General features: G+C 39.1%; 2 protein-coding genes across 4 annotated transcripts; one reads left to right on the forward strand and one right to left on the reverse strand.

Moving 5' to 3' along the window:
- The first annotated feature begins 9,136 nt into the window (after nt 1-9,136).
- plg (plasminogen) lies at nt 9,137-15,440 on the forward strand. The gene is made up of 19 exons (XM_068342715.1): nt 9,137-9,258; nt 9,629-9,764; nt 9,846-9,952; nt 10,330-10,444; nt 10,534-10,673; nt 11,037-11,157; nt 11,243-11,361; nt 11,582-11,744; nt 12,366-12,490; nt 12,618-12,777; nt 12,927-13,114; nt 13,193-13,341; nt 13,439-13,532; nt 13,739-13,853; nt 13,956-14,030; nt 14,122-14,262; nt 14,461-14,567; nt 14,740-14,885; nt 15,066-15,440. The coding sequence occupies exons 1-19, from the start codon at nt 9,210-9,212 to the stop codon at nt 15,225-15,227; spliced, it is 2,412 nt and encodes an 803-aa protein (XP_068198816.1). The 5' UTR covers nt 9,137-9,209; the 3' UTR covers nt 15,228-15,440.
- A 1,061-nt stretch (nt 15,441-16,501) lies between these two features.
- Nucleotides 16,502-21,268, reverse strand: LOC137613460 (solute carrier family 22 member 2-like). Of its 3 annotated transcripts, XM_068342709.1 has the most exons (13): nt 20,766-21,268; nt 19,893-19,940; nt 19,619-19,722; nt 19,280-19,434; nt 18,944-19,112; nt 18,493-18,607; nt 18,307-18,407; nt 18,008-18,222; nt 17,805-17,913; nt 17,612-17,724; nt 17,379-17,409; nt 17,144-17,243; nt 16,502-16,869 (listed from the first exon to the last, which is right to left on the reverse strand). In XM_068342709.1, exons 1-12 carry the CDS (start codon nt 21,117-21,119, stop codon nt 17,174-17,176), a joined length of 1,584 nt encoding a protein of 527 aa, XP_068198810.1. In that variant the 5' UTR covers nt 21,120-21,268; the 3' UTR covers nt 16,502-16,869; nt 17,144-17,173. The 3 variants fall into 3 exon arrangements, with proteins under 3 accessions (XP_068198810.1, XP_068198809.1, XP_068198811.1); XM_068342708.1 differs by lacking the exon at nt 17,379-17,409; XM_068342710.1 differs by lacking the exon at nt 16,502-16,869 and having other exon boundaries at nt 17,143-17,243.
- Between the last annotated feature and the right edge of the window lie 2,444 nt (nt 21,269-23,712).

Raw genomic sequence — 23,712 nt, forward strand, 5'->3', positions numbered from 1 at the left:
TCAAGCAGTAGAATTTTATTTTTAAGAGAACAGAAAGACATCCTGTCTGAGCGGCCACCTGTCAGGGAGGTTATTTTATTAGTAGGGAAAATATAACACAGATATGAGGCAAACTGCAAGACTGCTGTGTGTGTGCGAGAGAGAGAGAGAGAGAGAGAGAGAGAGAGAGAGAGAGAGGATCTTCCTCAATAGTCAGATTATGTATCTGTTCTTTCAAATGTCAACAGAGAGCCCACCATGTCTCAGCACAGACCTCCAAACAACTGGGAGGTAACACTAAATAAACACAGACTTACCTGGCCAGGTAACCTGAGAGGAGGCACACCTTGACCCCACTCCTCCATAACCATCCTCCCCCTGCACCACCACACCATTTCCTGCCTGAGTCCAACAAGCATTAACAAACACAATGGGACACCTCAGGGTGTGTGTGCGTGTGTGTGTGTGTGTGTGTGTGTGTGTGTGTGTGTGTGTGTGTGTGTGTGTGTGTGTGTGTGTGTGTGTGTGTGTGTGCGTGTGAGTTAATGAAGCTGAGGTAGAGAAAAGTAGGAGAGAGAAAGGAGAGAAAGACAGACAGGGGTACGAAGAGTGATTGGTGAGGTGTGAAGACGAGCGAATCAGGATGGATAAGTGAACTATGGATGTGGGAAGAAGAAAAGGAAAAAAAAGTCTGGTTGAAAAGGAGCTTTAACAGATTTGCTCCCTCTTTTGAGTCCACAGGACGGGGACAGCCGTCGCCCAAGGGTTAGAGATCAGAGGGAGATTTGTTCGAGTTCTGCAATCCCACAACCTGGATGGAATGTCTGAGTTAGTGATTAGAGAGCTGTGATCTTTAAATAATTTTAAATAACATACAGATGTGCCAATTCTGGATTTTTAGTTAGGTTTGTATGCAAAAATAAAGATTTCCCTTGTCAGCCCAGACTGAACGTCCATGAGGAACATGAACAATTTGAGGGAGGAAAGATGAAAGAGCATGCGCAAGTAAAAGCTGATGTTTTTCAGCTTTTACTGGTGCATGACTTCATGCAAACACTATTGAACAATAATCAGATTGTCTACAGCCACATTTTGTATCTTCTCACCTGAGAGGGTGGAATCTGATTCTTATATTGGACAAGATACAGGAACAAAAACAAAGAAGAACAAAAGCAATTGTATTCGTTGGTTAACACGAATCAGACACTTTATAACTTGGTTTTACACCAATCCTCTTAATGTGCTTCCAATTGCCCCTTGGGGACTAATAAAGTTTTTTGAATATGAATTTGAATAACTTGGTCAAAGCATATTTTAAGGTTCAAAGTATATTTGAAGTACTGTATATTTACCCCAGAAATTTAGTTTAGGAGTTATATGTAGAAATAAAAAATGTCTTACAAATTGGGAATAGTGTACATAAATAAATATAGTTAATAAAAGAGGGAGTGCTGTGCTCCTGCTTACAAGCACAATTCCCAGAGAATACAAGTAAATGTTACAGTAAATAAAGAACTGAAAATTTCTCCCTTTAAACAATGTATAAGAAAGTCAGAGAACTTGGTCGCTGCACTGTGTTCGCTCTGCACGTATCAGTCTCCATCAACCCAAACCTGAAGCCTGAAGTTTAACACTGAGGTTCAGTCTCTCTGAGTCTGGTGTGGAGTGTGGGAGAACAGGTGGGCATAGTTTCTGTCAAGCAGAGAGAGATTGATGGAGTGGGGCAGACCGCTGACCGGGGGTATTCGCTTACAGTAAGGCAGCAACAGAGACAGCTGGACTCTGTACATCGGACTCTGTGTGGGCAAGTGTGCATATTTGTACTGTATATGGTCAGTATGGAGATGCATTGTCTTCTCCCCGACACCGCAGTAGATATGAATCAATGAGAACAGTAGAATACTCTATGCCAAAGCAACACTTAAATACAGGGACATCAACAGGGATATTTAACACCGTCTGGCAACATTATATGTTTTTTTTCTGTTGTCCTTTTTTGGTTTTTAAAAAGGACAACAGAAGAAAATAAATAAATGTGTATGGAGCAGTCAGCATATTCCTCACTAGTAGGCTATGCGAACGTTATGTCATTGTATGGTGGTATTGTATGGTGGTGGTACTTATACTGTATAATGAAACGTAGCCGCAACATGGCACAAGCCAGTGTCTTATTGTGCCGGTCCCAAGCCCGGATAAATACAGAGGGTTGTGTCAGGAAGGGCATCGGATATAAAACTTTTGCCAAATCAAACATGCAAGTCAAATCTATGACCATACCAGATCGGTCAAGGCCCGGGTTAACAATGACCGCCATCAGTGATGTTCACCCACAGGGTGCTGGTGGAAATTGGACTGCTGGTCGAAGAAGGAGAGGAGGGAAGTGTGTTTGTAGGAAGAGAGAGAAGAGGAATGCCAAGAGTAAAAGACTGAGAGTAGGGATGTTGAATGTTGGAATGATGCTGACTTTTGAACTGCCAGGCAGGAGGCCTAGAGGAAGACCAAAGAGGAGGTTTATGGATCTAGTGAAAGAGGACATGAAGGTAGTTGGTGTGAGAGAAGAGGATGCAGGAGACAGGGTTAGATGGAGGAAACTGAGTCACTGTGGCAACCCCTGAAGGAGAAAACCGAAAGGAGAAGACTATAATGACAATAAATCATTTCATTCATTCATTCATTAAAATGAATAAATAAACAAAGGTAGCTGCACATTGTTAGATTATATTCATACTTGAATTTAGACCTGATGTAACATGAAACATTCTGTGGTAATCCTCAGTCTTAGTGGTAATGTCGTAAATCAGACAACTCATCAGTCAACAAGGCACTGCATTCACTATAAATTGATATAATAAAAAATTATTATACAGGTAGTCCTTAACATATGAATATAACTGTCTTCAAGACATTTTCCTAGAATTGAATGTTAAAAAAACAAAATCCAGGTATATTTTGTTTTGAATTAAGTCCTTTTTGAGTAAACCTTGCTTTAAAAAAATATATGGAAAAATAACATTTCACCCAACTTAACGTCTGTCCACCACAAATACTGTAGTCTAAAAATTACTAGAAACCCATTAAAAGCACATAATATGCTACTGTACAATCAATAAGGATAAAAACGTAATCATTTTAAATTACATTAGTATAGTTCCAGTATCCACTGTTAAATGTTCCTCGTGATATTTAACAGTAGATACTGAGTAGCCAGGATTGCTTTGAATTAGTTCACAGTAAAATTTTGTTCCTTATAATTTAATCCTCGAGGATTAAATTATGACAATAAATCAATTGATTCATTTGAGGATTAAATAAGCACTGAATCACACCAGTTGTCAGTTGTGCAGTGAAGTTGGGATGTGACTCACAGCAGGGCAAAATATCCAGAGTGCTTCTTTTTACCACTCATATTTTTCTGAGATATAGATACATTGATCCCCACTGTTAACCTCTTTACATCCACTCTACAGTACTTTAGCATGTATCTTACCTTTAGGGTGAAGGAAGAGGAGGAGGGAGGAATTGTCAGTCAGAGGCAGAGTTGTCATCAGAGAGATGGCCACCACTGTTTTCAATAGCCTTTGCTTTGTCATCCATGATAAACAGCAAAGTATCCAAGGTACAAGAGCCTGCGGATCTGAAATTCTCACAGAGACAACAAAAAACAAGAGGGGCAGATGAGTGTTGGAGCTGCATGAACACAGTGGTGCTGCCCCCGTGGAGATTGTTGTAGCAAGAGGAACTGCAGGACAATAGCAGGTTATGGGGGCACCCATTTGTTCGTATCTCCGAATATTTTTAGGCCGAATGTTCATATATTGAGGACTACCTGTAATTGAAAATTAGATTGAAATCATTATTACTTTAGAGAGAAATTAAAAGGCTATTTCTTTCATCAGTTCTCTGAAAACACTAACTTGGAATTTTGTTGTACCATTTGTATGGTGACAAATAAACCTTCTTAATCTTAATCTTAATCTTAATCTTAACCCTGATTTTGACCCTGGCAGGGTTAATCCTAAAATCTCAGGCTGGTTGACATTTTTTCCCCGTCCATATATTACAGAGACAATAACAATTATACAATCTTTTTTCACTTCCTGTTCTCAATGTGGTGCTCATTCAGCCTTCTTTTTTTTTTTTTAAATCACTACAAATTAAAAAACTAAAGCAAATCACTCAAATCACTCAATCACTAGGTGCATTAATCTAATAATAACTTGAACAAATGAGAAAATCAGCCAACAATCAGCACGAATATATCAGTTATTAGAGGATTTCTGGGCGTGAGTTAGAGAATGGCATGCATTTATCACTGGTGTGGCTCTGGTGCTGTCTTTACAGCTGTCTAAGACTTTTACTCATCCTGTCAGTCATTTGGCATTTAAAGTGTCTTTAAATGCCAAATGTGTTTTTATAACACACTTAAGATTTGGTTAGTTGCCAAAAGATCTCTATAAACTTTCATTTTGAGACAAAACTTAACATGAATATGCAGGATTCAGGTGTTTCAAGTAAACCTTCTCTATTCATTCACGTCTTTGCTGTGAATTTTACAATACCATTTCTAATGGTTTCATCTTCCATTTCTTGTTTTGTTCATTAAATATTCTCTAATGCTTTTGGGTGTGAGGAATTTGTATTCAGCTATTGTTCAAAGACTTAGTACGAATAAACCTGCCTCACACTTTGACAAACATCAGTTTACCTTTGATCTACTTCCTTTAAAATAACATTAAGCAATTATAAATGGGCCATAATATAATATGCTGAAATTAAGATGGAATTCTTGAGCATTTCTCTGACGTTCTGTCCAATTGTGACAAGTTCCAAAGCTTGCAAGGATCTTTCTAAAATACACCCTTAAACAAAGTGAGAATATTTTTAATTTGACGACAAGGTGCCTCCACTTTTCATGACAAAGGTACATATGTCACACTCATTCTTTTAATGTATTGAACTCATTTATCAGCAGAAAAGGCAGCTAATGCATGAACCACATGTTGGATGCTGTGGACTTCAAGCACCCTTACACTGTATTTTTTCCACATCCTTCAGGAACAGTTGTAAAAATGCATGTGTACGTAAGAGCATACAATACCAACACTAAATCTCGCTTTGGAGCTGTGTGTTAAATAGCTCATCCTTCAAACTTAAAGTGATGTGCAGTCAAGGGCGAGACACTGAAGGAATGCTTTAATCAGAAGAAAAATGTTTCCATGTCTATGAAGAAAGAGTTGCAGAATTCACTGTGGTTAACTTTAATGACTCGCTCTGTGTCAATTCGGTGGGGCCTTCTGTCCAAAGACGTCATGTTTGAAAAGACAGCACCCTTAAGGAAATATATTTTTAAGGAAATATACATGAAGCTTTTCTTTTATACAGAATCTTTTTTTGAACAAGCAGTATGCGATAATTCAGTCTTTCTGAAAATTAAACCTGAGGACACAAAGATGAATTGGAATGAATATATGTCATCTGTCAGCGGTGCACTGTTGTTGCGCCCGGAGTTTCCCCCGCCTCACGCTCTCAGTCAGCTGGGATGGGCTCCAGCTCCCCGCGACCTGCCACAGCGGATGAAGCTGTAGATGATAATGAATGAATGAATATGTCATCTGTGATGATACTCAGATTCATGTGATTATTTAATAGCACATAGAAATCTGGTGCAAATACAGGAAACTGAAATGAATGAGTTCACCACAAGACAAACTGACCAAATAATCAAAAACGACTTTTTATTTTAACAATAATAAAATGAATGTTTGATTGTGACATCATATTATCTCATTGCATTCTGGCATTGGAAGGACACTTCCTGCAGACACAGTACATCACCTTTGCATTGTCCAGAACTCTCCAGTGTGAGGTTTTTGATAGTTTTTAAAAAAAAATAGGTTTGGATTCAATCACATCCAGACCCACCTCAAAATGTAATTAACCTTTTTCTTGTAGTCATGACACAAAACTGAATCTGAGTGTATTGAAAACTTTTTGTAAAAAATAAAAATACAAATGGAACATTTTTTTTCCAAATGAAAGCATGGTTGGAAAATATTTTAGGGTAGAAAATATATTAATTATTACCTATGTCTAACTATTTATTTTGAACAGACTATGTGCTTATTGTCAAGTTATTTATTTTTAGGCATTTTTCAGCGTGTTATAATTTATTTATGCAGAAGTACGTGATCTCTCAATTAAATGTTGTTTGGTTGTCTGTGTCTGTTATCTTTTCCATCTCTGCTGGTGTGTATTATAAAAAGTTCTCCCATCCTGTATCCCTGTTGCGTCACCAGCAATCTCAGTATGACTGTGTAAAAATAATACGCAGTGTGCATATCGACTTTCTGTTTGAGCTTTAATTTAATAAGGACGGCCTTCTTGAATTTATGTAATGGAGTAACAAAGGAAGAAAACATACATTTGAATTTAGAATAGTTCGGGGGGTTTTTTCCACCTGATCCAAAAACAAAAAATGATGATGATGACGATGATGATGATGATGATGATGATGATGATGATGATGATGATGATGATGATGATGAAAGCCCCATAGCAGAGTGCAGCCATTTTTACTTTATGAAACAGAGAGGGTCATCTCAATCGAAGTTTTATTGTGTGTCATTGATCGATCAGTGAACCTTGTGCACAACAGATCCCCGTCTCTCTATGTGCTGTAAATGTTGTGGTTTTATCAAATGACCTTCAAGTTTCTGGAACATAGAACAAAACTTGTACACTGAAACAATAAGACACTAAAGAAAGGACTATCTTGTGTAAAAGAAGTCTTTTCTCTGGAAATTGAGGCAAAATGATTTTCAAAGAATGGCATTTGAAATGACGTGTCTGTTAGAAGCATATTTGATGGATTTATATTCAGTGAAATTGTACATACATTTATGTGATACTAAAAAATTGAGCTTTCGTCTATAGACTTTTTCAAACAGGATGGCCAAGGTAGAGCTATAGGTCAGGCTAAAGCAGGTGGAATCATACATAATTCTATACAATACAATTTGAGGACATATTGCATGCAGAAAGCATGCAGTATGTCCTCAGAGACCAGATACATGTTCCCATTCTAGTCACATTTAGTCCTGCTTTACATTTTTTGTGTGTGACAGGGATGTAGTTTAAAGATAAAACGTTCTACTTTAGCATCTCAAATCAGTAGCCAAACATGAGTGGCATTTAGTTTGATGTTTTTCTTTGCAAATATTTGATAATAGTCATAGTCATCTTTTAAAAGGTATGATGACCGGTTAGTAGAAATTGCAATACATTCAAAGAGAAGGTGTTCCAGCATGTCAAGAATGTCAAATCAGATGGCTGCTCAACATAAGTTATATTTCAAATTTGGTTGTAAGGGAATACTGCATTATACTGTTCATCTCAAAATTGTTCTGACAGAATATTCAAACAATTGACCCCTGATTGATTTCCAAATTCTATGTTCTCTCTGATATAAAGAAAATACAAATGTAGTGCCATTGGAAACATCCGATATGTATCTGGATACATAATTTGAATAATGATCCACAAGTCTATGTATTTAGATGAGTGTGCCCATCTGTGATATTTTAATGGAATGCTGTATTAGTTTTACACCTGATGTAATCGATACGCCTTCTAAAAAGTTCCCCTTTTGCTTCATTAGTCGACAAAATACTGAATTTCCCCCCCAAAATTTTGGGGTTCATCAAGACAAGGCAAATTAACATTTGTGTTGTTTTTTCACAGAGGTGGTTGAGTTTTTTAATTTATCGAAGGATGGATCATGAAACAACTCGTATATGATAGGTTCTTGGCTGAATCATGCATTAAATCAGACCTTTGATGTAACTCTCAACAGATTAACTGGGTTATCCATTTATTTTCACATGTAGTAAGACACCTGCTTGTTAGTATTTAACAATTACTGACATTGTTAACTCAGGAGAAGTTGGATAAGTGAAGAATTTAAGATGCTGTTCCTCAAGATTGTGATCAATAGCACCCTCTGCTGGTCTTTATTTGGACCATCAAAGTCATGTAAACCTACACAGAAGCTTTCTCGTTTTATTGTAATACTTCCTCCAAAGAGCCTGAACACTATTGTCTTTTCTTTTCATTTGTTTGTCAGCAGTATAATAAAAAGAAGACAAAGAAAATAAAATCCTAATGGAAGTCAACAAAAACCCTGTATTGTAGTCATGAGAGTGTCCCCGCTTCATGCCTGTAAGACTGCTGGGATATGCTCCAGCAACCCCCGTGACCTGGGTAAAGGGGACGAAGTGGTACAGCAATTGAATGGTTGAATCAAAATACTCCTTTAAATGAACTTCCTCAATTCAAACTCTTAATTGAGTTATTACAGAATATACTTAAAATATCAAAAGTAGGATTTCTTTGGCGCCAAATTCATTAACCGTTCATAAGGATCTGAGCACATGAAGCTCTCTCATCCTTGACTGAGTCAAACTTTGATAGCAGACAGCTGAGAGGACAGTGAAACTATTTTGTGCTTGATTATTCTGTCCTACTGCGTAAATGTTGAAAGTAGGTTCTTTGGAAATCACATATTTGTCATTGAGGACATTGGACCCTTAGAGCTAAAGATTAACTATATATATCGATCCAATCGGATTTGAATCTCATCAGAATCAGCCATAGCATGTGAATCAAATCTGAATTACATTTAACAGACACGTGCCAATTTCTTTGGCTTTGAATGGAAACCTTGAACAATCACACACACATGGGCGTACCTTCTGTGTGAAGTGATGAAGAGACAGAATTGATCAGAAACATAAAAGCTGACATGATAAAAAAGGTCAAAGTTCATGATGGTGTGATGTAGCATAAATCTGAGGTAGCTGCAAAAATCCATCAGAATAGCCTACAAGAAGCCTGTGGTGCATCTCAACACAGACAGGAAGCCCCCCCCCCCCCAACTGCTGCCCTGCTTTGCAGTCAATGGTAAGCCTTAAACAACACATATTACATGCAAAAGTAATGTAATCATGCGAGGTGCAGCAGAACACAGAAGACTTTGTTATATAGCAATGAAACTTTTAGTGTTCCAAAATCTAAATAAACATGTTTTTTGACCTACAGCTCATATGGTGTCCTTGTCGGGCCAATGATTGACTATTTGTCTGTTTGTCTTCCTGAGAAGACAGAAACCCAATGATTCACTAAAAGATTCACAATGAGAGTCAGCTATGAACTGCTAGTATAAGGGCCTCACCATGGAACTGAACAGGCTAGCTTTCCTGCTGGGAGCTCTGCTCTGCACTGGTAAGATATAATGGTGTCTTAGAATGAGGTCTCAGCAGCTCTTCAATTATTTACCTGCTAAAGAAGATTTTAAAAAAAGACAAACAAGACAACATGATCTTTAATCTTTTAGTCATTCAAGCACAATACATATATCAAATGTTGTTCATCACATTTTTATACAAATTTTTACAAAATCTATTTAATTGTCTTTGAGTCAAATCATGACTGTCATATTATATGTCTGACAGTTTAGGGTTTTTGCTATTTTTGTGCCCCTTCCAGGATATTGTCACGCAGATGGGACATGTTGATGTAATTATTCTTTTTTTTTTTTTAATGAATAAGCATTGAGCATTTGCCAATGAATATTTTTTGGGGCTGATTTCAGTCGTAGGTGTTGATGTGGATGGCTATACAAAAACTGAAGGAGCATGGATCATCTCATTGAGAAGAAGACAGTACACTGCCAACTCTGTAGCCGATTGTGCTGCCAGATGTGATGCTGAATTGTCATTTACATGCAAGTGAGTTCATAAACATTTACAGTTAGCCCTATGCATTCAGTTAAACAGCCCAACCTGACACGTGCTCTACTTTTTCCATAGGTCTTTTATATATGTTGAAAAGGACCAGGACTGTTGGACAGCGGCAGAAAATTCTAAAACAGAGCCAGTCTATCGCAGAAGCAGCACAGCGTTATATGAAAAAGATGGTAAGACACTTTTTCTTTGTTCTAGTAGTTTTTAATCTTTCTCCTTCACACATACTCATTTTAAAAGATCCTTCTACAATACAATTTAAAGTTTAAATCGTATTTCCTAGCCTCTGTTACGTTGTGGTTAATCTTTAGCCTGTGTTGCATGACCACTGATGTTTGGACTGGGTCTGCAAACATATTGACAAGACAAAAGCACATTGCAATTTATTGTGACGCAAATATTTAAAATAAATAGTCATCAGAGTTTTTATTCAGTCAATTGTTTGATGCATTTTTTTCCACCACATCTTACTGTAGTCTGCAGTGTACCACACGGTGAATGTGTGACTTTCTTGTGTGGTCAAACATTCTGAAAGTGTCTTACTTATCAGGGTTCCTCCTGGAGTGTGTAAATGGAAATGGAAGAGATTACAGAGGAACGAAGTCCAAAACAAAAACCGGAAAGACATGCCAGAAATGGGCAGCGAGCTACCCTCACAGGCCGAAGTATGTTCAGTATTCATTTATTAAAGGGTAATTTTACATTTTATGTGATAAAATATTGTATACCATCTTATAATTTGTGTCTGCTCCAGTTACACACCACAGAACAAACCCGCTGAGGACCTGGTCTCTAACTTCTGCAGAAACCCAGATGCAGACAATGTGGGACCCTGGTGTTACACTACTGACAGAAACACTCGTTGGGAACACTGCAACATTCCCAGTTGCACTGGTGAAAAAAAATTATGAAACTGTTTGTGTGTAAATAACCTGCCTTACCCTGATTGTCCACTCTTTGCTGTAATTCCAAATGATTCTGAAGAGTACAATTTAAAACAACCTAATATCTCCAGAAAAAAAAGATAGAAAGGTATGGTGTGTCTGTATGAGGAAGATGGCCAGCGGAATTCATGGAAAATATTTTTTCTGGATTTTGGTGACTGACCTATAATATAATTTGGTTTATGATAAAATAAGAGCATGTCAAATATTTTAAGTTCATTTATGTGTATGCATGCCACATTGTGAATACAGTCCTTACTGTATCTGCAAATCAAATGGATAGGGTGACGGGTTGGTCCTTGTTCCTCCACAGAGGAATGCATACACTGCAGTGGTGAGGACTACAGAGGTAAAATCTCCACCACAGCAAATGGCTTCACCTGCCAACGCTGGGACTCACAGAGTCCTCACAACCATGGCTACGACCCCAGCGCGTAAGAGCATAGAATGTCCATCAGAATATGATTTCTGGTAATATCAAAATATCTTTGGTGTATTGATTACTTTTGTTTTGTCTAGACTTTCAGATAAGTATCTAGAAGGGAACTACTGCAGAAACCCAGATGGAGAACCCAGACCCTGGTGCTTCACCAACAGTCCATCTAAACGGTGGGACTTCTGCTCTATACCCCGCTGTAGTAAGTCCACTGCAACCCTTTATACTTCCCCCATAATGGATTGCATTCATTTTATTCACATTTAAAATCAAATGTGTTTTCACAGTTACAGACGTAAGAACTAAATGCTCTCTTCTAATTGCAGCTTATAATGTATATTTCAATTCTAATAAGAATTGCTGTTGCTTGACTTGTTTTAGTATGAGGTCTCTAACCAATCTGTCTCAAATTCTGCGCTCAGCATCTGAGCAACCCACCATTGTCCCAGAGGTGACCTGTGCCACCGGTGATGGTAGTTCATACAGAGGCACGGTATCTGTGACAGAGACTGGCAAGACGTGTCAGAGCTGGTCGACTCAGACGCCACACAAACACAACCGCAGCCCAGACAACTACCCATGCAAGTAAGTTAAATAATAGTAAAAGGAAATAAACAAAGCAATCATAAAACTAAGACATCTTTTTAATACAGTACCTACAGGAGATCATTAGGTTGCAAAAAGAAAGTCAGTTAAACATTAGATGTTACAGATGCATCTGTAAAACACAGCTACGCTCAAAAGTCACATGATGCTAATATTTTTGCTTATTTTACAAGTTCCCAAAATGCTCTTTATTGTTTGCTTTATTTTACTTTCTTGAAGGAAGATATTTTATCATCAATCTTTACATCCAACTCTATAATTTGGTGGAATATTATGAGTTGTTTATGCCTGTTTTTCTTATTTGACTGGTCTGTTAAGGATTTTCATCTTATTGGCAAAATGTAAAAATGAAGGCCCTGGAACATACATAGATACATACTGTACTTAGATCTGCTTAAAATTGATTCTAATTTGCTTTCACCCAAAAGCCACACATACACTGAATAATATTAAAACTATCAACAGCTTTTCAAGATATCTTGTGATCAAACAGAAAGAGAAGCAAATCACAATATAAGAACTTCCTTTCAGCTTGTCCTGTTAGGGGTCACCACAGCATTTTAGATGATCCTGCTACAATTACTTTCTCTTGTCTGCCAGAGGCCTGGATAACAACTACTGTCGTAACCCCGACAATGAGAGAACGCCTTGGTGCTACACCACTGATTCGACAACTCGCTGGGAATTCTGCAGAGTGCCAACCTGTGGGAATGAAGCGCCACCAGGTAAATGCATAAAGAACCACAATGAAGTCAATTCTAAAAACATGTAAATGGAAATCCGGCTCCCTCAGACATGCATCGGAAAATGCATCGGTCAATCAGATTTATTTTTTTTTGCCCCTTGCTTCAGATGAGCCAGTGATCCCCCCAGATGAGGACGACTGTTACCAGGGTGATGGCTCAAGTTATCGTGGAATAACTTCAGAAACAATCAGCGGAAAAAGATGTCAAGCCTGGAGCGCTTCGAGTCCCCACAGACATTTGAAAACTCCACAAAACTTCCCACAATCGTAGGCAACACATAATTTCCACAGAACACCAACATTGATTATTAGTTCATTTCTTGGTTTCACTCTTTAACTAGAACAGAAATAGATTAATAGAAAAATAGGATTTTGGTTCCTGCAGGGTTGAAGTTCCAGATTTCTTCTTTCAACAGAGACCTCAAAAAGAACCTGTGCAGGAACCCTGATAGTGACAAAGCCCCCTGGTGTTTCACTATAGATCCCACAGTCCGCTGGGAGTACTGCAACATAGAGAAATGTCCCACAATTCAACAGGGACCAGCACCCACCAAACCATCTAAACCTCAGCCTCCATCCCCCACGATCAACCAAGCCCCAGCAGGTATATTTTAAAATCTTTTTTTTAAATGTTGTTTATACATTTATTTTCCCTCCTATTTCATTTCATTGTCTGTGCCAGACTGCAAGGTTGGAAATGGAGATTCATACCGGGGTACAACCTCTATCACCATTTCGGGTGTGAACTGCCAGGCCTGGAGATCTCAGAGCCCTCACACACACAACAGCTTCACGCCACAAAGTCATCCCAATAACGGCCTAGATGGCAATGTAAGTGTTTTACACCTCTGCAAAGACAAGTATTTGCAAATATTTCAATAATGCTGCCATCATTTAATTGACTCTTTTCCCTGTATGTTGCTGGCAGAGCTGCAGAAACCCAGATAATGACGTGAACGGACCGTGGTGTTATACCACTGACCCCAGCAAGAAGTGGGACTACTGTCAGATCCCTGACTGCGGTATATGATCACTACTTCACTCAAAAATTCACACAGATTTATGACTTTCACAGCCATATAACACTGGTGAGATAATTTTCTGTTTGGCCATGGGGATTTAATAATTGTTCAAAACTAGTTGGCAGTAACAGTTGTATTTTTGTGACTTTTGTTATGAGTCAACAAAAAAAAGATGCCTGGAATTACTGGGAACTTTTTCTTTTTAGCTGGACTGAACTGTGGTAACCCAGTCATCAAGCCCAAGCGTTGCTTTGGTCGTATCGTGGGAGGCTGTGTATCAAAACCGTATTCATGGCCCTGGCAAATCAGCCTCAGGTCCAGGTGAGTAGATTCATTGAATGATTTGATAGATAGACAGACAGACAGACATAGATAGATGGATAGATAGATGGATTAATGAATTCCTGTCTGTTTCTCCCCCAGTACAGGAAGTCACTTCTGTGGGGGGACTCTGATTCATGCTCAGTGGGTTCTTACTGCTGCACATTGCCTGGAGAGGTCAGATGGACAATTAAAATATGAGCAAAGATCAAATTCTATCACACAGCTTCTATAAAAAGTATATTTCTCAACATGTTGTACACTGTAGGTCCACACGGCCTGCATCATACAGGGTCGTCCTGGGTATCCACAGAGAACGAGGTAATGAGCCTTCAAAACAAGAGAGGAACCTGGAAAAACTGGTGCTGGGACCCAATGGAGCCGACATCGCTCTGCTCAAACTGCAGACGTAAGCACTGAACGGATTTCCCAACTCCAAGATACAAGTTTGAGAATTAATAATACTGATAAGCTATTATTCACTTTTTTACTCTTTGGTAAAATTCAATTTAAAAGATTTGCAAATTCTGCTTCCTGCGCTTGTCATCACCTGTGAGGTTTTAGTCCTTACAGGTATCGGTAGTGAAATAATGTTCTTTGTTTTCAGTCCTGCACTGATAAATGACAAAGTCCTGCCAGCTTGCCTTCCAGAAAAGGACTATATTGTTCCCAGTGGAACTGAGTGTTATGTTACTGGATGGGGTGAAACTCAAGGTACAGTTAAACTCAAGGTTATGACTGAACCACACCTCCACTTACTCTCACCTGACACCTGATTACCAAACCCGGCCACCAAATCTCTTTGAATTGACAATTTGAAAAGTCAAATTGCAAGAAGGAAGAGGAAGAGGAAGATGGTGAATAACTGAAGGAAGGTGTGTTACAGGTACGGGAGGAGACGGCATCCTGAAGGAAGCTGGTTTCCCTGTAATTGAAAACAAAATCTGTAATCGTCTTTCCTACCTAAATGGCAGAGTTAAGGACCATGAAATGTGTGCTGGAAACATCGAGGGAGGAATCGACAGCTGCCAGGTATGAAAAACGAAGACACAATATGACATTGTCAGCATTATCTTACATTTCTGGTTTGGTGGTTTTCTTTACAGCCATGACATGATCTCAAATCTAGCTCATGCGCTAAATACAGTATGTATAAGAAGTTGCAAAACACGTTTTACTGCATGTATTGTACATTTGTACTTCTTCCTGTAGGGTGACAGCGGTGGTCCTCTGGTGTGTTATACCCAGAATAAATACATCCTGCAGGGTGTGACATCTTGGGGTCTGGGATGTGCCAACGCCATGAAACCTGGCGTCTACGCTCGTGTCTCCAAGTTTGTTGAGTGGATCGACAGAACAATCAAGAACAATTAAAACTATCGACCTTTACCAAATATAGTAGCTTCACATGTCAGCAGTTACTGAACTTTTTGAAGATACCTAATGTCAACAAGTGTTTTGTTCCCTGTAGTTGAAGTCGTATAAGTAAATGATGTTTCTGCTCTTGAGATATGAAGGTATGTTTATTCTAAGCATATCAGTCCCACCCTCCACATCCACCTGCAAATAAAACTTGCTTCAATTATATACAGTAATCCCTCGTGCATTTGCGCATCAACGCGCACAACTTCACCTCATTGCCGATTTTTAGTAGGTAGTCCCGTGATACCGTAAGAGCATTCTATTGGCTGATGGCATCCGGAAGAGTCCTATGTTCCGTGAGTCTCGGAATGCAGCACACTTCTGTGAGACAAAAAAAGTGCTTTAAACATTTGATAAGAGTGTGGGAGAAGGTAATACAGATAGAAGGGGGTTTAATATCGGTATGGGGAGGGTTCATAAACGTCGCTAAATAGTTTGTCGCTATATTGCGGAATTCGTTATGCGCGTGTGGTTCCTGGAATGCTGTTCTGCATAGGCCTGAACCCCCTCAGTCACATCATCACAAAGAGTGGTTACGGATACCGATTCCGAAGTGGGGGAACAATCAGCCAACTCCTCTACATGGAGGACATCAAGCTGTATGCCAGGAATGAGCAAGAAATCGACTCACTGATCCACACCACCAGGATTTACAGCGACGACATTGGGATGTCATTCCGATTAGACAAATGTGGCCGGATGGTATCAAGAAGAGGCAAGATGATCAGAACTGAAGGGGTTGACCTACCAGGGAGCAGGATAGCAGACATCCAGGACATCTATAAATACCTTGGAAATCTGCAGTCTATTTGTCTTTTTCATTTCAAGTGGGCCAAATCACTTATATTAAAAGTAAACAAATAAAAATTGCTGCTGTAATTCTGACTCTTTTAATAAGCCATGTATCTTGCTATGATCCAGTTTTGAACAAGTGTGATACTTGTGTGTGGCCACAGCGTGCATCTGATGTTGCTCACAATGGTCCTCAGTGCGCTCAGGAAGTGTGTATGCCCAGACACATGAAAAATTAGAGGGGAACATTGAACACACACACACACACACACACGCACGCACGCACACACACACACACACACACACACAAGGGGTATTAATAATTTAATCCATGTCATAACCATACAAAGCATTGTAGATAAAAGCTCAATGATAAAACCAGAAAGGTGCTTGGACAACAGAAGCACACACACATTCATTTAGCTTGAGGGCGGATTGGAAAACTTTATTTAATGCATGTGACATAAAGAAAAACCTAATTTTAAATGTACATATACAGTATAGTAGCAGTGATAAGTGATACATATTGAGCCCTGACTCTCAGTAAATAGTTACTCCTACATTGGATCCCGTTTTTTTCTCTGTCCTTGGAACAATTTATTCTACCGGATGAAACCATGGCCATCCCCAGGATTTATGATGAATATCAGTGAAGGGTTCAGAACTTCAATCTGTCAAGGCTGAACTTTTTATCCGATGATGCACAAACAAAGACAGTCACTCAGTCGGCTCCTCATTGTTTATCTGGTATGATTGTGAAATTGTATTCAATTTTTGATTCTCTTCAATGTGCTCTTTTTTCCTGGGGGGTAAAATGTGCATATTGCATCAACAGTAAATACAGAACATTGCCTGCGTTCATTTCAAAAGAAGACATCATTAGATTTCATGTGGATTTAAAAAGAACTCATCATCAATCAAGATTTTGTCATTATCAGATAATCATTCCTATACTTATCATTTTCATAATTTTGTTATATTTCCATAAGCTGAGTCCCAATTATCCACTTTTAATTATTAATTAGAATGTGCTATGGTTTTAATCAACTATTCCAGAGAGGAAGGGCATGTCTCACCTATTGGGAAACTCAACATCATCAATGGTGTCAGGGAGAGGAAGTCCTTTGGTTTCGGGCAACAACAACACCAAACCTCCAGCTATGAGCGCAAAAACTCCTGGAGGAAAAACAACACGGACATCGCGGGTTCAGCTTCAGATTAAAAGAGGACATTAAATTCAATTTAAATCCAATCTGATTTTGAAGGAAAAGCTCTGGATCCAACGGTTTGTGTTGGGGGGGCTGGACTCACCCTGAGAGATCAGGTGGGTAACAAAAGCATCCTGAGGGGAATTGAAATAGAGACAATGTGGAGGTTTTCTAAGCATATCCATCTGTTTAAAGAAGCCTGAAGAGATTTCCAAAAAGGATGGATGCTGTATAATGTAGTTCGTAAATTTCTCAGTCGTTTCTACTTTTCAAACATAGCATTACCTTGATAATCTAATAATTACAGGAATCATTGACAGCATGTTAGAAACCTACCAAAAATGATAAGTGGCAGCTCCAGCCAGATGACAGCCAGTCTGTAGAGCAGGAATGGTGCTACAATTCCTCCAATGTCACACATAGTTGAACAAACAGACACTCCCAGGCTCCTGTATTGGCCGTGAAATATATGATTATCCTTTACATTGTTAGAAGCATGTGATAAATGTGAAAGTCAATCTGATATTACCTGACAAATGTTGGGTAGAGTTCTGCGTTAACAAACATCACAATCAAAAAGGACATGGTGACTCCAAACCGACCAGCGCAAGCTGTGACTGTCTTCAACCAGAATATTTCTAAGGTATAGAGACAAGTATTTTTTTTCCAAAAATCAATGAAAGATGAGGACGATGACTCCTGAATGATTGAATAATAAGATGTTCCACTCACTTTCAGGGATAAAAGCAGTGATCAAGCAACCAGTTCCAGTTAGGATGTTGGCAGAAGCAAAGGGAAGACGTCGCCCAAAGCGTTCTATCGTGAAGAGGACTAGAACTGCAGCAGGGAGTTCCACAACGCCAGACATAAGGAAATCGATGTAAACATTCCCTCCCAGAATGCCGATTCTCATGATCAAACCCTGGTAGACCACAGTAACGGCAAACCTACCAGGAATGAAAAAACAATCATCAATAATGCCAAGATTTCAGGGGCTGCTTTTTCCAGAGGTTTGACTTAAGCTGTCTCACCAGTTGAACATGAGAATGAAAGTGTGTTTCCTCATATTTGGAGTTCTAATTAAATCCAGCACGGAGACGGAGGAAGATTTATCCTCATCAGCAGTCAGTGTCTGAAACAAGGAATATTACATTTGTTGAAAAATAAACTTAAAAGTAATCATGTTACAGATGGATCGCACTACAAGATTTACTTACCTGAATATTGGTAGAGAGTTTCCTGTCATTCTGCTTTGCCATGGCTTCAGTGATCTTCAAAGCTTTTGGATATTTTTTCTGAGAGATGAGCCACCTGGGAGACTCTGGAACAAACCTGTGACAGAAACAATTTTCCAGACATGAAACTATTACGTATCTGTTCATCAACTGGAATCTAGTCCACTGACCAACCTGAGAAACAACAGTACTGCCCAGGGAAGGCACTCTCACATAACACACAAGGAAGCAGCATTGCTCAACTCATCTGTAAAGTGTCTTCAGATCCACTTTTACTCCTTACATATGGTTCTTTACTTGAATGTGTGTATATTTTTGTGTACATTTAAGGCCATGTCTTGACATTACACATACACGGTATTTGTGTCCCCTTCTTTGCAAAGCACCTTCCTGGTAATATTTAATCAGAAAACAAGAAAATAAATTTTAATACCAATAGTAGGACAGGAAGAGCAGGTATGGTGCAGTAATGACAGCCTGCAGCCAGCGCCAGTCAATTATAAAGTAGGCAAGCAGTGGTAGGATCACAATACCAACACTGTAGACCGTCTGGAACAATATTCCCACTGTGCGTCTGTGCTCCACCCCAACCATCTCTGTGACTAACAAAGAAGAAAAAATAGATAATATCTTACCATAATGCATAGCATCTAAATATGTATAAACTCACAAATTGTATAAATTTATACAATTAAACATTTTGCTCAGTTATAGAATCTGTTAACTTAAAAGCATTTCAGCCTCATTAAATAAAACCAGTCGTCATTACGCAGCACGTAGGCAGTCATCCATCCTCCATTGAGGCCAAAGCCAGAGATGAACCTGACCACCAGAATAGCAACGTAGTTTGGAGTTACCGCCAACGCCAACCCTGTGATCAGATTCAGTATGTTGGACATGAAGATACTGATCGTCCTGCCAAATCTGTGGTGAAAAAAGGACATTACTTCTTCCATTTGACTAAAATGTATTTGATTATGTCTCCAATAAGACTTCAATATAAAAAAACAAAAACAAGTGGTTGTAAATACGTGATACACAGAAGTGCATGTATGGTAAAGGCCATATGATAGAATAAACGGAAACAAAAAATGATTTGGTGTCTCACCTGTCTGCAAAGTAACCAAAAGCAAAGCTGCCAGCAAGGTTGCCTGCATTGAGAATGGACTGGTACATGTCCACTAACCAGGCATCTGAACACACCAGGTCAAACTGCAACCAGAAGAAAAGCATTATTTTGTCCACACAGGACTTACTTGAAAAAAAAAAAAGCTTTGCTGTGGTTTGACCCACAATATTTGTATTTAATTATATGGAAAGAGGAAAGAGCATTTGTTTTTACAATGACTGAAATAACAGGGACTAAAGCTCAAGTTTTTTACCTCTGTGACAAAAGACTTCCTGCGTCCATACTGATACTCCCAACCACCCTTCCAAACAAAGAGAAATCACAGAATTTACAAAATTGTTAAATCAATTGAAAAAAAAGTTCTCCTTGAAACTCAGACTGAATATAGGCTGAATACTACTTTACTATTATTCACTTATTTCATTTATCCTATCCGGAGTTTTTGTGGTCAGTTCTTTTACAAATGGTTAACTTCAAGGTCCATGAAAAATGCAATACCTCTTCAACCTGACAGTGACTCATTTATTAAATCCTCAAGAGACTGTTTGGCAATGTTCTCGTCCTTTATAAAAATGAAAATGAGGTTATGGTACTCAAAAACCTCTCACCTTCCACCAGGTTACCCTGACAATAATTATCGGTCCTACGACACCCTACTGAAAATCTAACACAAGGATCAAAGGATTAAATTACCCATATATTTGGTAGAAAACGTGTTTTGACTAAAGGCAAAACCTTCCTTTCTTTAAAAAATTAGGAGGAGGTCATTCATGGTTTCATGACTTCTGAGTGTAATGACACTCACTGTGTGGTAAAAAAAAAATTCCTAATAGAGTTACAGCTGCTCCAGAATGTTGCTAGGCAAGTGACAGGCAACATACCTTGTTGATCCCAGCATTCTTAAACTGGCTCTCTATTCAGCACAATACTAACTATAGATTTTTTTTTTTGCTAAATAAGGTACCAAACAACTGCCTGTAACTTACATTTTAGAACAGAATGAACAAAATGGTTCAAAAATAGCATTGAAAGACCAGACATTAATTCCAGATAACTGCCCTACCAAATTACCCCACAGCATTAACAAACATGATTCCAGAAAGTGAGTCGCAGTGTCCCATCTCACCTTGCATGTGGTAACTGGAACATCAGTCAGGTTCAGTTCCTGTGTGTCACAGGTGAGCTTTGTGGTGTTCCAGTCCACCTTGAACTGCTCACAGCTGCTGCCCAGAACTTCTCCAGAGCTGTTGACCAGTGGCACCAAGAGCTTACGACTGTCTGCCAGACTCCATCCACAAGCCTGCCTCATCTGCACCATCTCAGAGTCCCGGCACCAGTGATCTGGGGTAAAACCCTGGAAAACTATGCTCACATCCATCCATGCAAAAGGCAATGATACCAGACAAAGCAGGGCAAAGATTCGCTTCTGACACCGGCCGAAACTCCCAACTTCATTGAGGATGTCATCAAAAGTTTTCATCGTCTGATCCAAGTTTTTGGTGATATCAAAACCAGTCAGATAATACACTGTTGAGCACAATTCATACGTAGTAGTCTGTGTTGCAAAGAGACACTAACTGGGTTAAACTGCAACGTAAAACGTGATGTGTCAAACTCAAAGCAAATTTTATCACTAAGCTTGAAGTGTGCTTCCTTGACACAACACAAGCCCATCTAGTTACTGAGTCATTGACCTTTGGGTGTTAACTCAAGACATTGCATGTCTGTTTCAAAATTAAATTGTTTGAACATGGATAGAAGGACAGATTATTTAGTCATCACATCATGGATCCTTGATGAATTTCAGCTTGTTGTCAGAGCCAGTTGGTTTAAAAGTGACACAATTACCATTTGATATTAACTGTAATACAACTGCAAAGTTCCTTCCTTTTGAAATTACAAAGTGGTTTCTGGTGTGTTTGCTGGATTTTAGCATTTCTAAGTATTAAAGGTCCAATATAATGCTTTTTTAAATTAATGTCTTTCAGCTACCAGATGTCCAACTACACTGTATTTGAAATATCTTGCCCAAAACTGATCCATGGTCGTCAATATTTTTGATTGAAAATATCTCAAATGTATTCATTTGTATGGGCTGGCCAATATATGTTAATGTGCCCCCTCTGTCAATGCCTGCCACAGCCCCCCTAGATGTGGGTCACATGTGCCACATGCACACGGGCGTATCTCAGTAACTTTGTTACCACATGTTTCCCTTTTAATTTTCTGTTTTTTTATTATTTTTCATGATAAAATTGGTAATTTTTCTATGCTCCATCATTCTATCAAGTTTTATTTATATAGCGCTTAATCATGGCAGCAGACATTTCAAAGCGCTTTAAAAGACAGAAAAACCTAACTGAACCCCCAGGGCAAGCATAAGCGACAGTGGCGGGGTAAAACTCCCTCGATGAGGAAGAAACTCCGGGCAGGACCCAGACTCTTTTGGGCGGCCATCCGCCTCGACCGGTTGGGTGGAAAAGAAATAAAAGGAAGATATGGACAGGGTAAGAGAGAGATAGAGAGAGAGTGGCAGATAGGCCAGATAGAGTCAGTGTCTTTATGGTTATAGTTGTTGCCTTTAATACACGTTCCCCATCATGTAGTTGGAAAATTCAAGGGACAATTACAGCTGCGTGGATGACTGTATGGTGGCACGGAGGAAGAAAGGCAGAGGACCCCAGCAAATGGATAGATGAGGGGTGGTACTGGTGGGCTTGGAGGTGCAGGTCCACAGCGGATGGTCCACAGCTATGGTGATCATGAAGCTACTTTCTCAGTCATCTGAATGGGACTCAGTAACTCCATTGTGTAAACACTAGAGCAGCTGATCGAACTGTGACAACCAGTAAACATCCAAGAGGATTTAAGGAGTAAACACATAGTGTTTACAAATGGGACAGAAATTAGTGGAGACGACAATAGATGACAACAGGAGATCATTAAAGCTGTGTTTCCCGACCATCATCATTCTATTCTTATCAGGTTGGTAAAGTATCATTTCATTGGCATTTGATTCTGGACAGTCATGCATGCTGTCTTTATTAAAATTAAACACTTTGCGTTAAATTTATTGACTTTAACATACAATTATTACTATTAAATATAATGACGTTTGAAACACAATTATGATGTTTGAAAAACAATTATAATGTTCCTAACTTGGTGTTGAACTCTTTTCAGGTGATGACTGTCTATCGACAGCAAAAGCAAGCACAAGGCAAAACTGTGATGGGCGCTGGACATTTTTATTTCACTGTATTTGTTTCATCTCCGATGAAGGTATGGTGCCCCTCTGTGTGTGTGTGTGTGTGTGTGCGTGTGCGTGCGTGTGTGTGGGTATGTGTGTATATACCTACATACATTCATACTGTACATGCATACATACATACATACATACATGCATACATAGTCTTCAACCTACGATCATTTGACTTACAAACACTCGGAGATACGCAGGAATGCTTGCTGCCATATACATCCAGCAGTTCCCTTTTCTACCACACCGTCCGCTGAGCAGCACCGCTGCATTCACGCAGCTCCAACACTCGTCTCCCCGTCTTGATGTTGGATGTTGCTGTCTCTGTGAGCATCTTAGAGCATCAGGCTTCATACCTTGGATACTTTACTGTTTATCATAGTGATCAAGGAAGGAAATATATATCCACAATATGTGGTTAGATCTTCATCTCACCTGTCTTGAGTAATTATAAAATTTGGATCCTGATTGAAAGACAGATGAATACGACCAGGAGAAACTAGTTACCTATCAAGGGCAGCTTGGCTCGCTCTGAGAAATCAGGTAAGGAGCTTAAACATCCAGAGAAATCTCTCAGTTGTGGTGTTTCTGTTGTGTCAAATGATGTCCAGTTGGTGGGAGACCCCTGAGGAAATACCCCATAACAAGGACAGATATCACATAACACCTGGTGGAAGAGATACTGAAAGTACTGAATGCACTAAATGTACTCGGTTATTCTGGCACTCCAGTCAGTAGGTACAAACGTTATTCCAGGTGTCACCAGTCTGAAAATTAACCAAAGACAAAGCTACCAACAAGGATGCTCACACTG

Source organism: Antennarius striatus, chromosome 19 (assembly GCF_040054535.1).
Source record: "Antennarius striatus isolate MH-2024 chromosome 19, ASM4005453v1, whole genome shotgun sequence".
NCBI lineage: Eukaryota > Metazoa > Chordata > Actinopteri > Lophiiformes > Antennariidae > Antennarius > Antennarius striatus.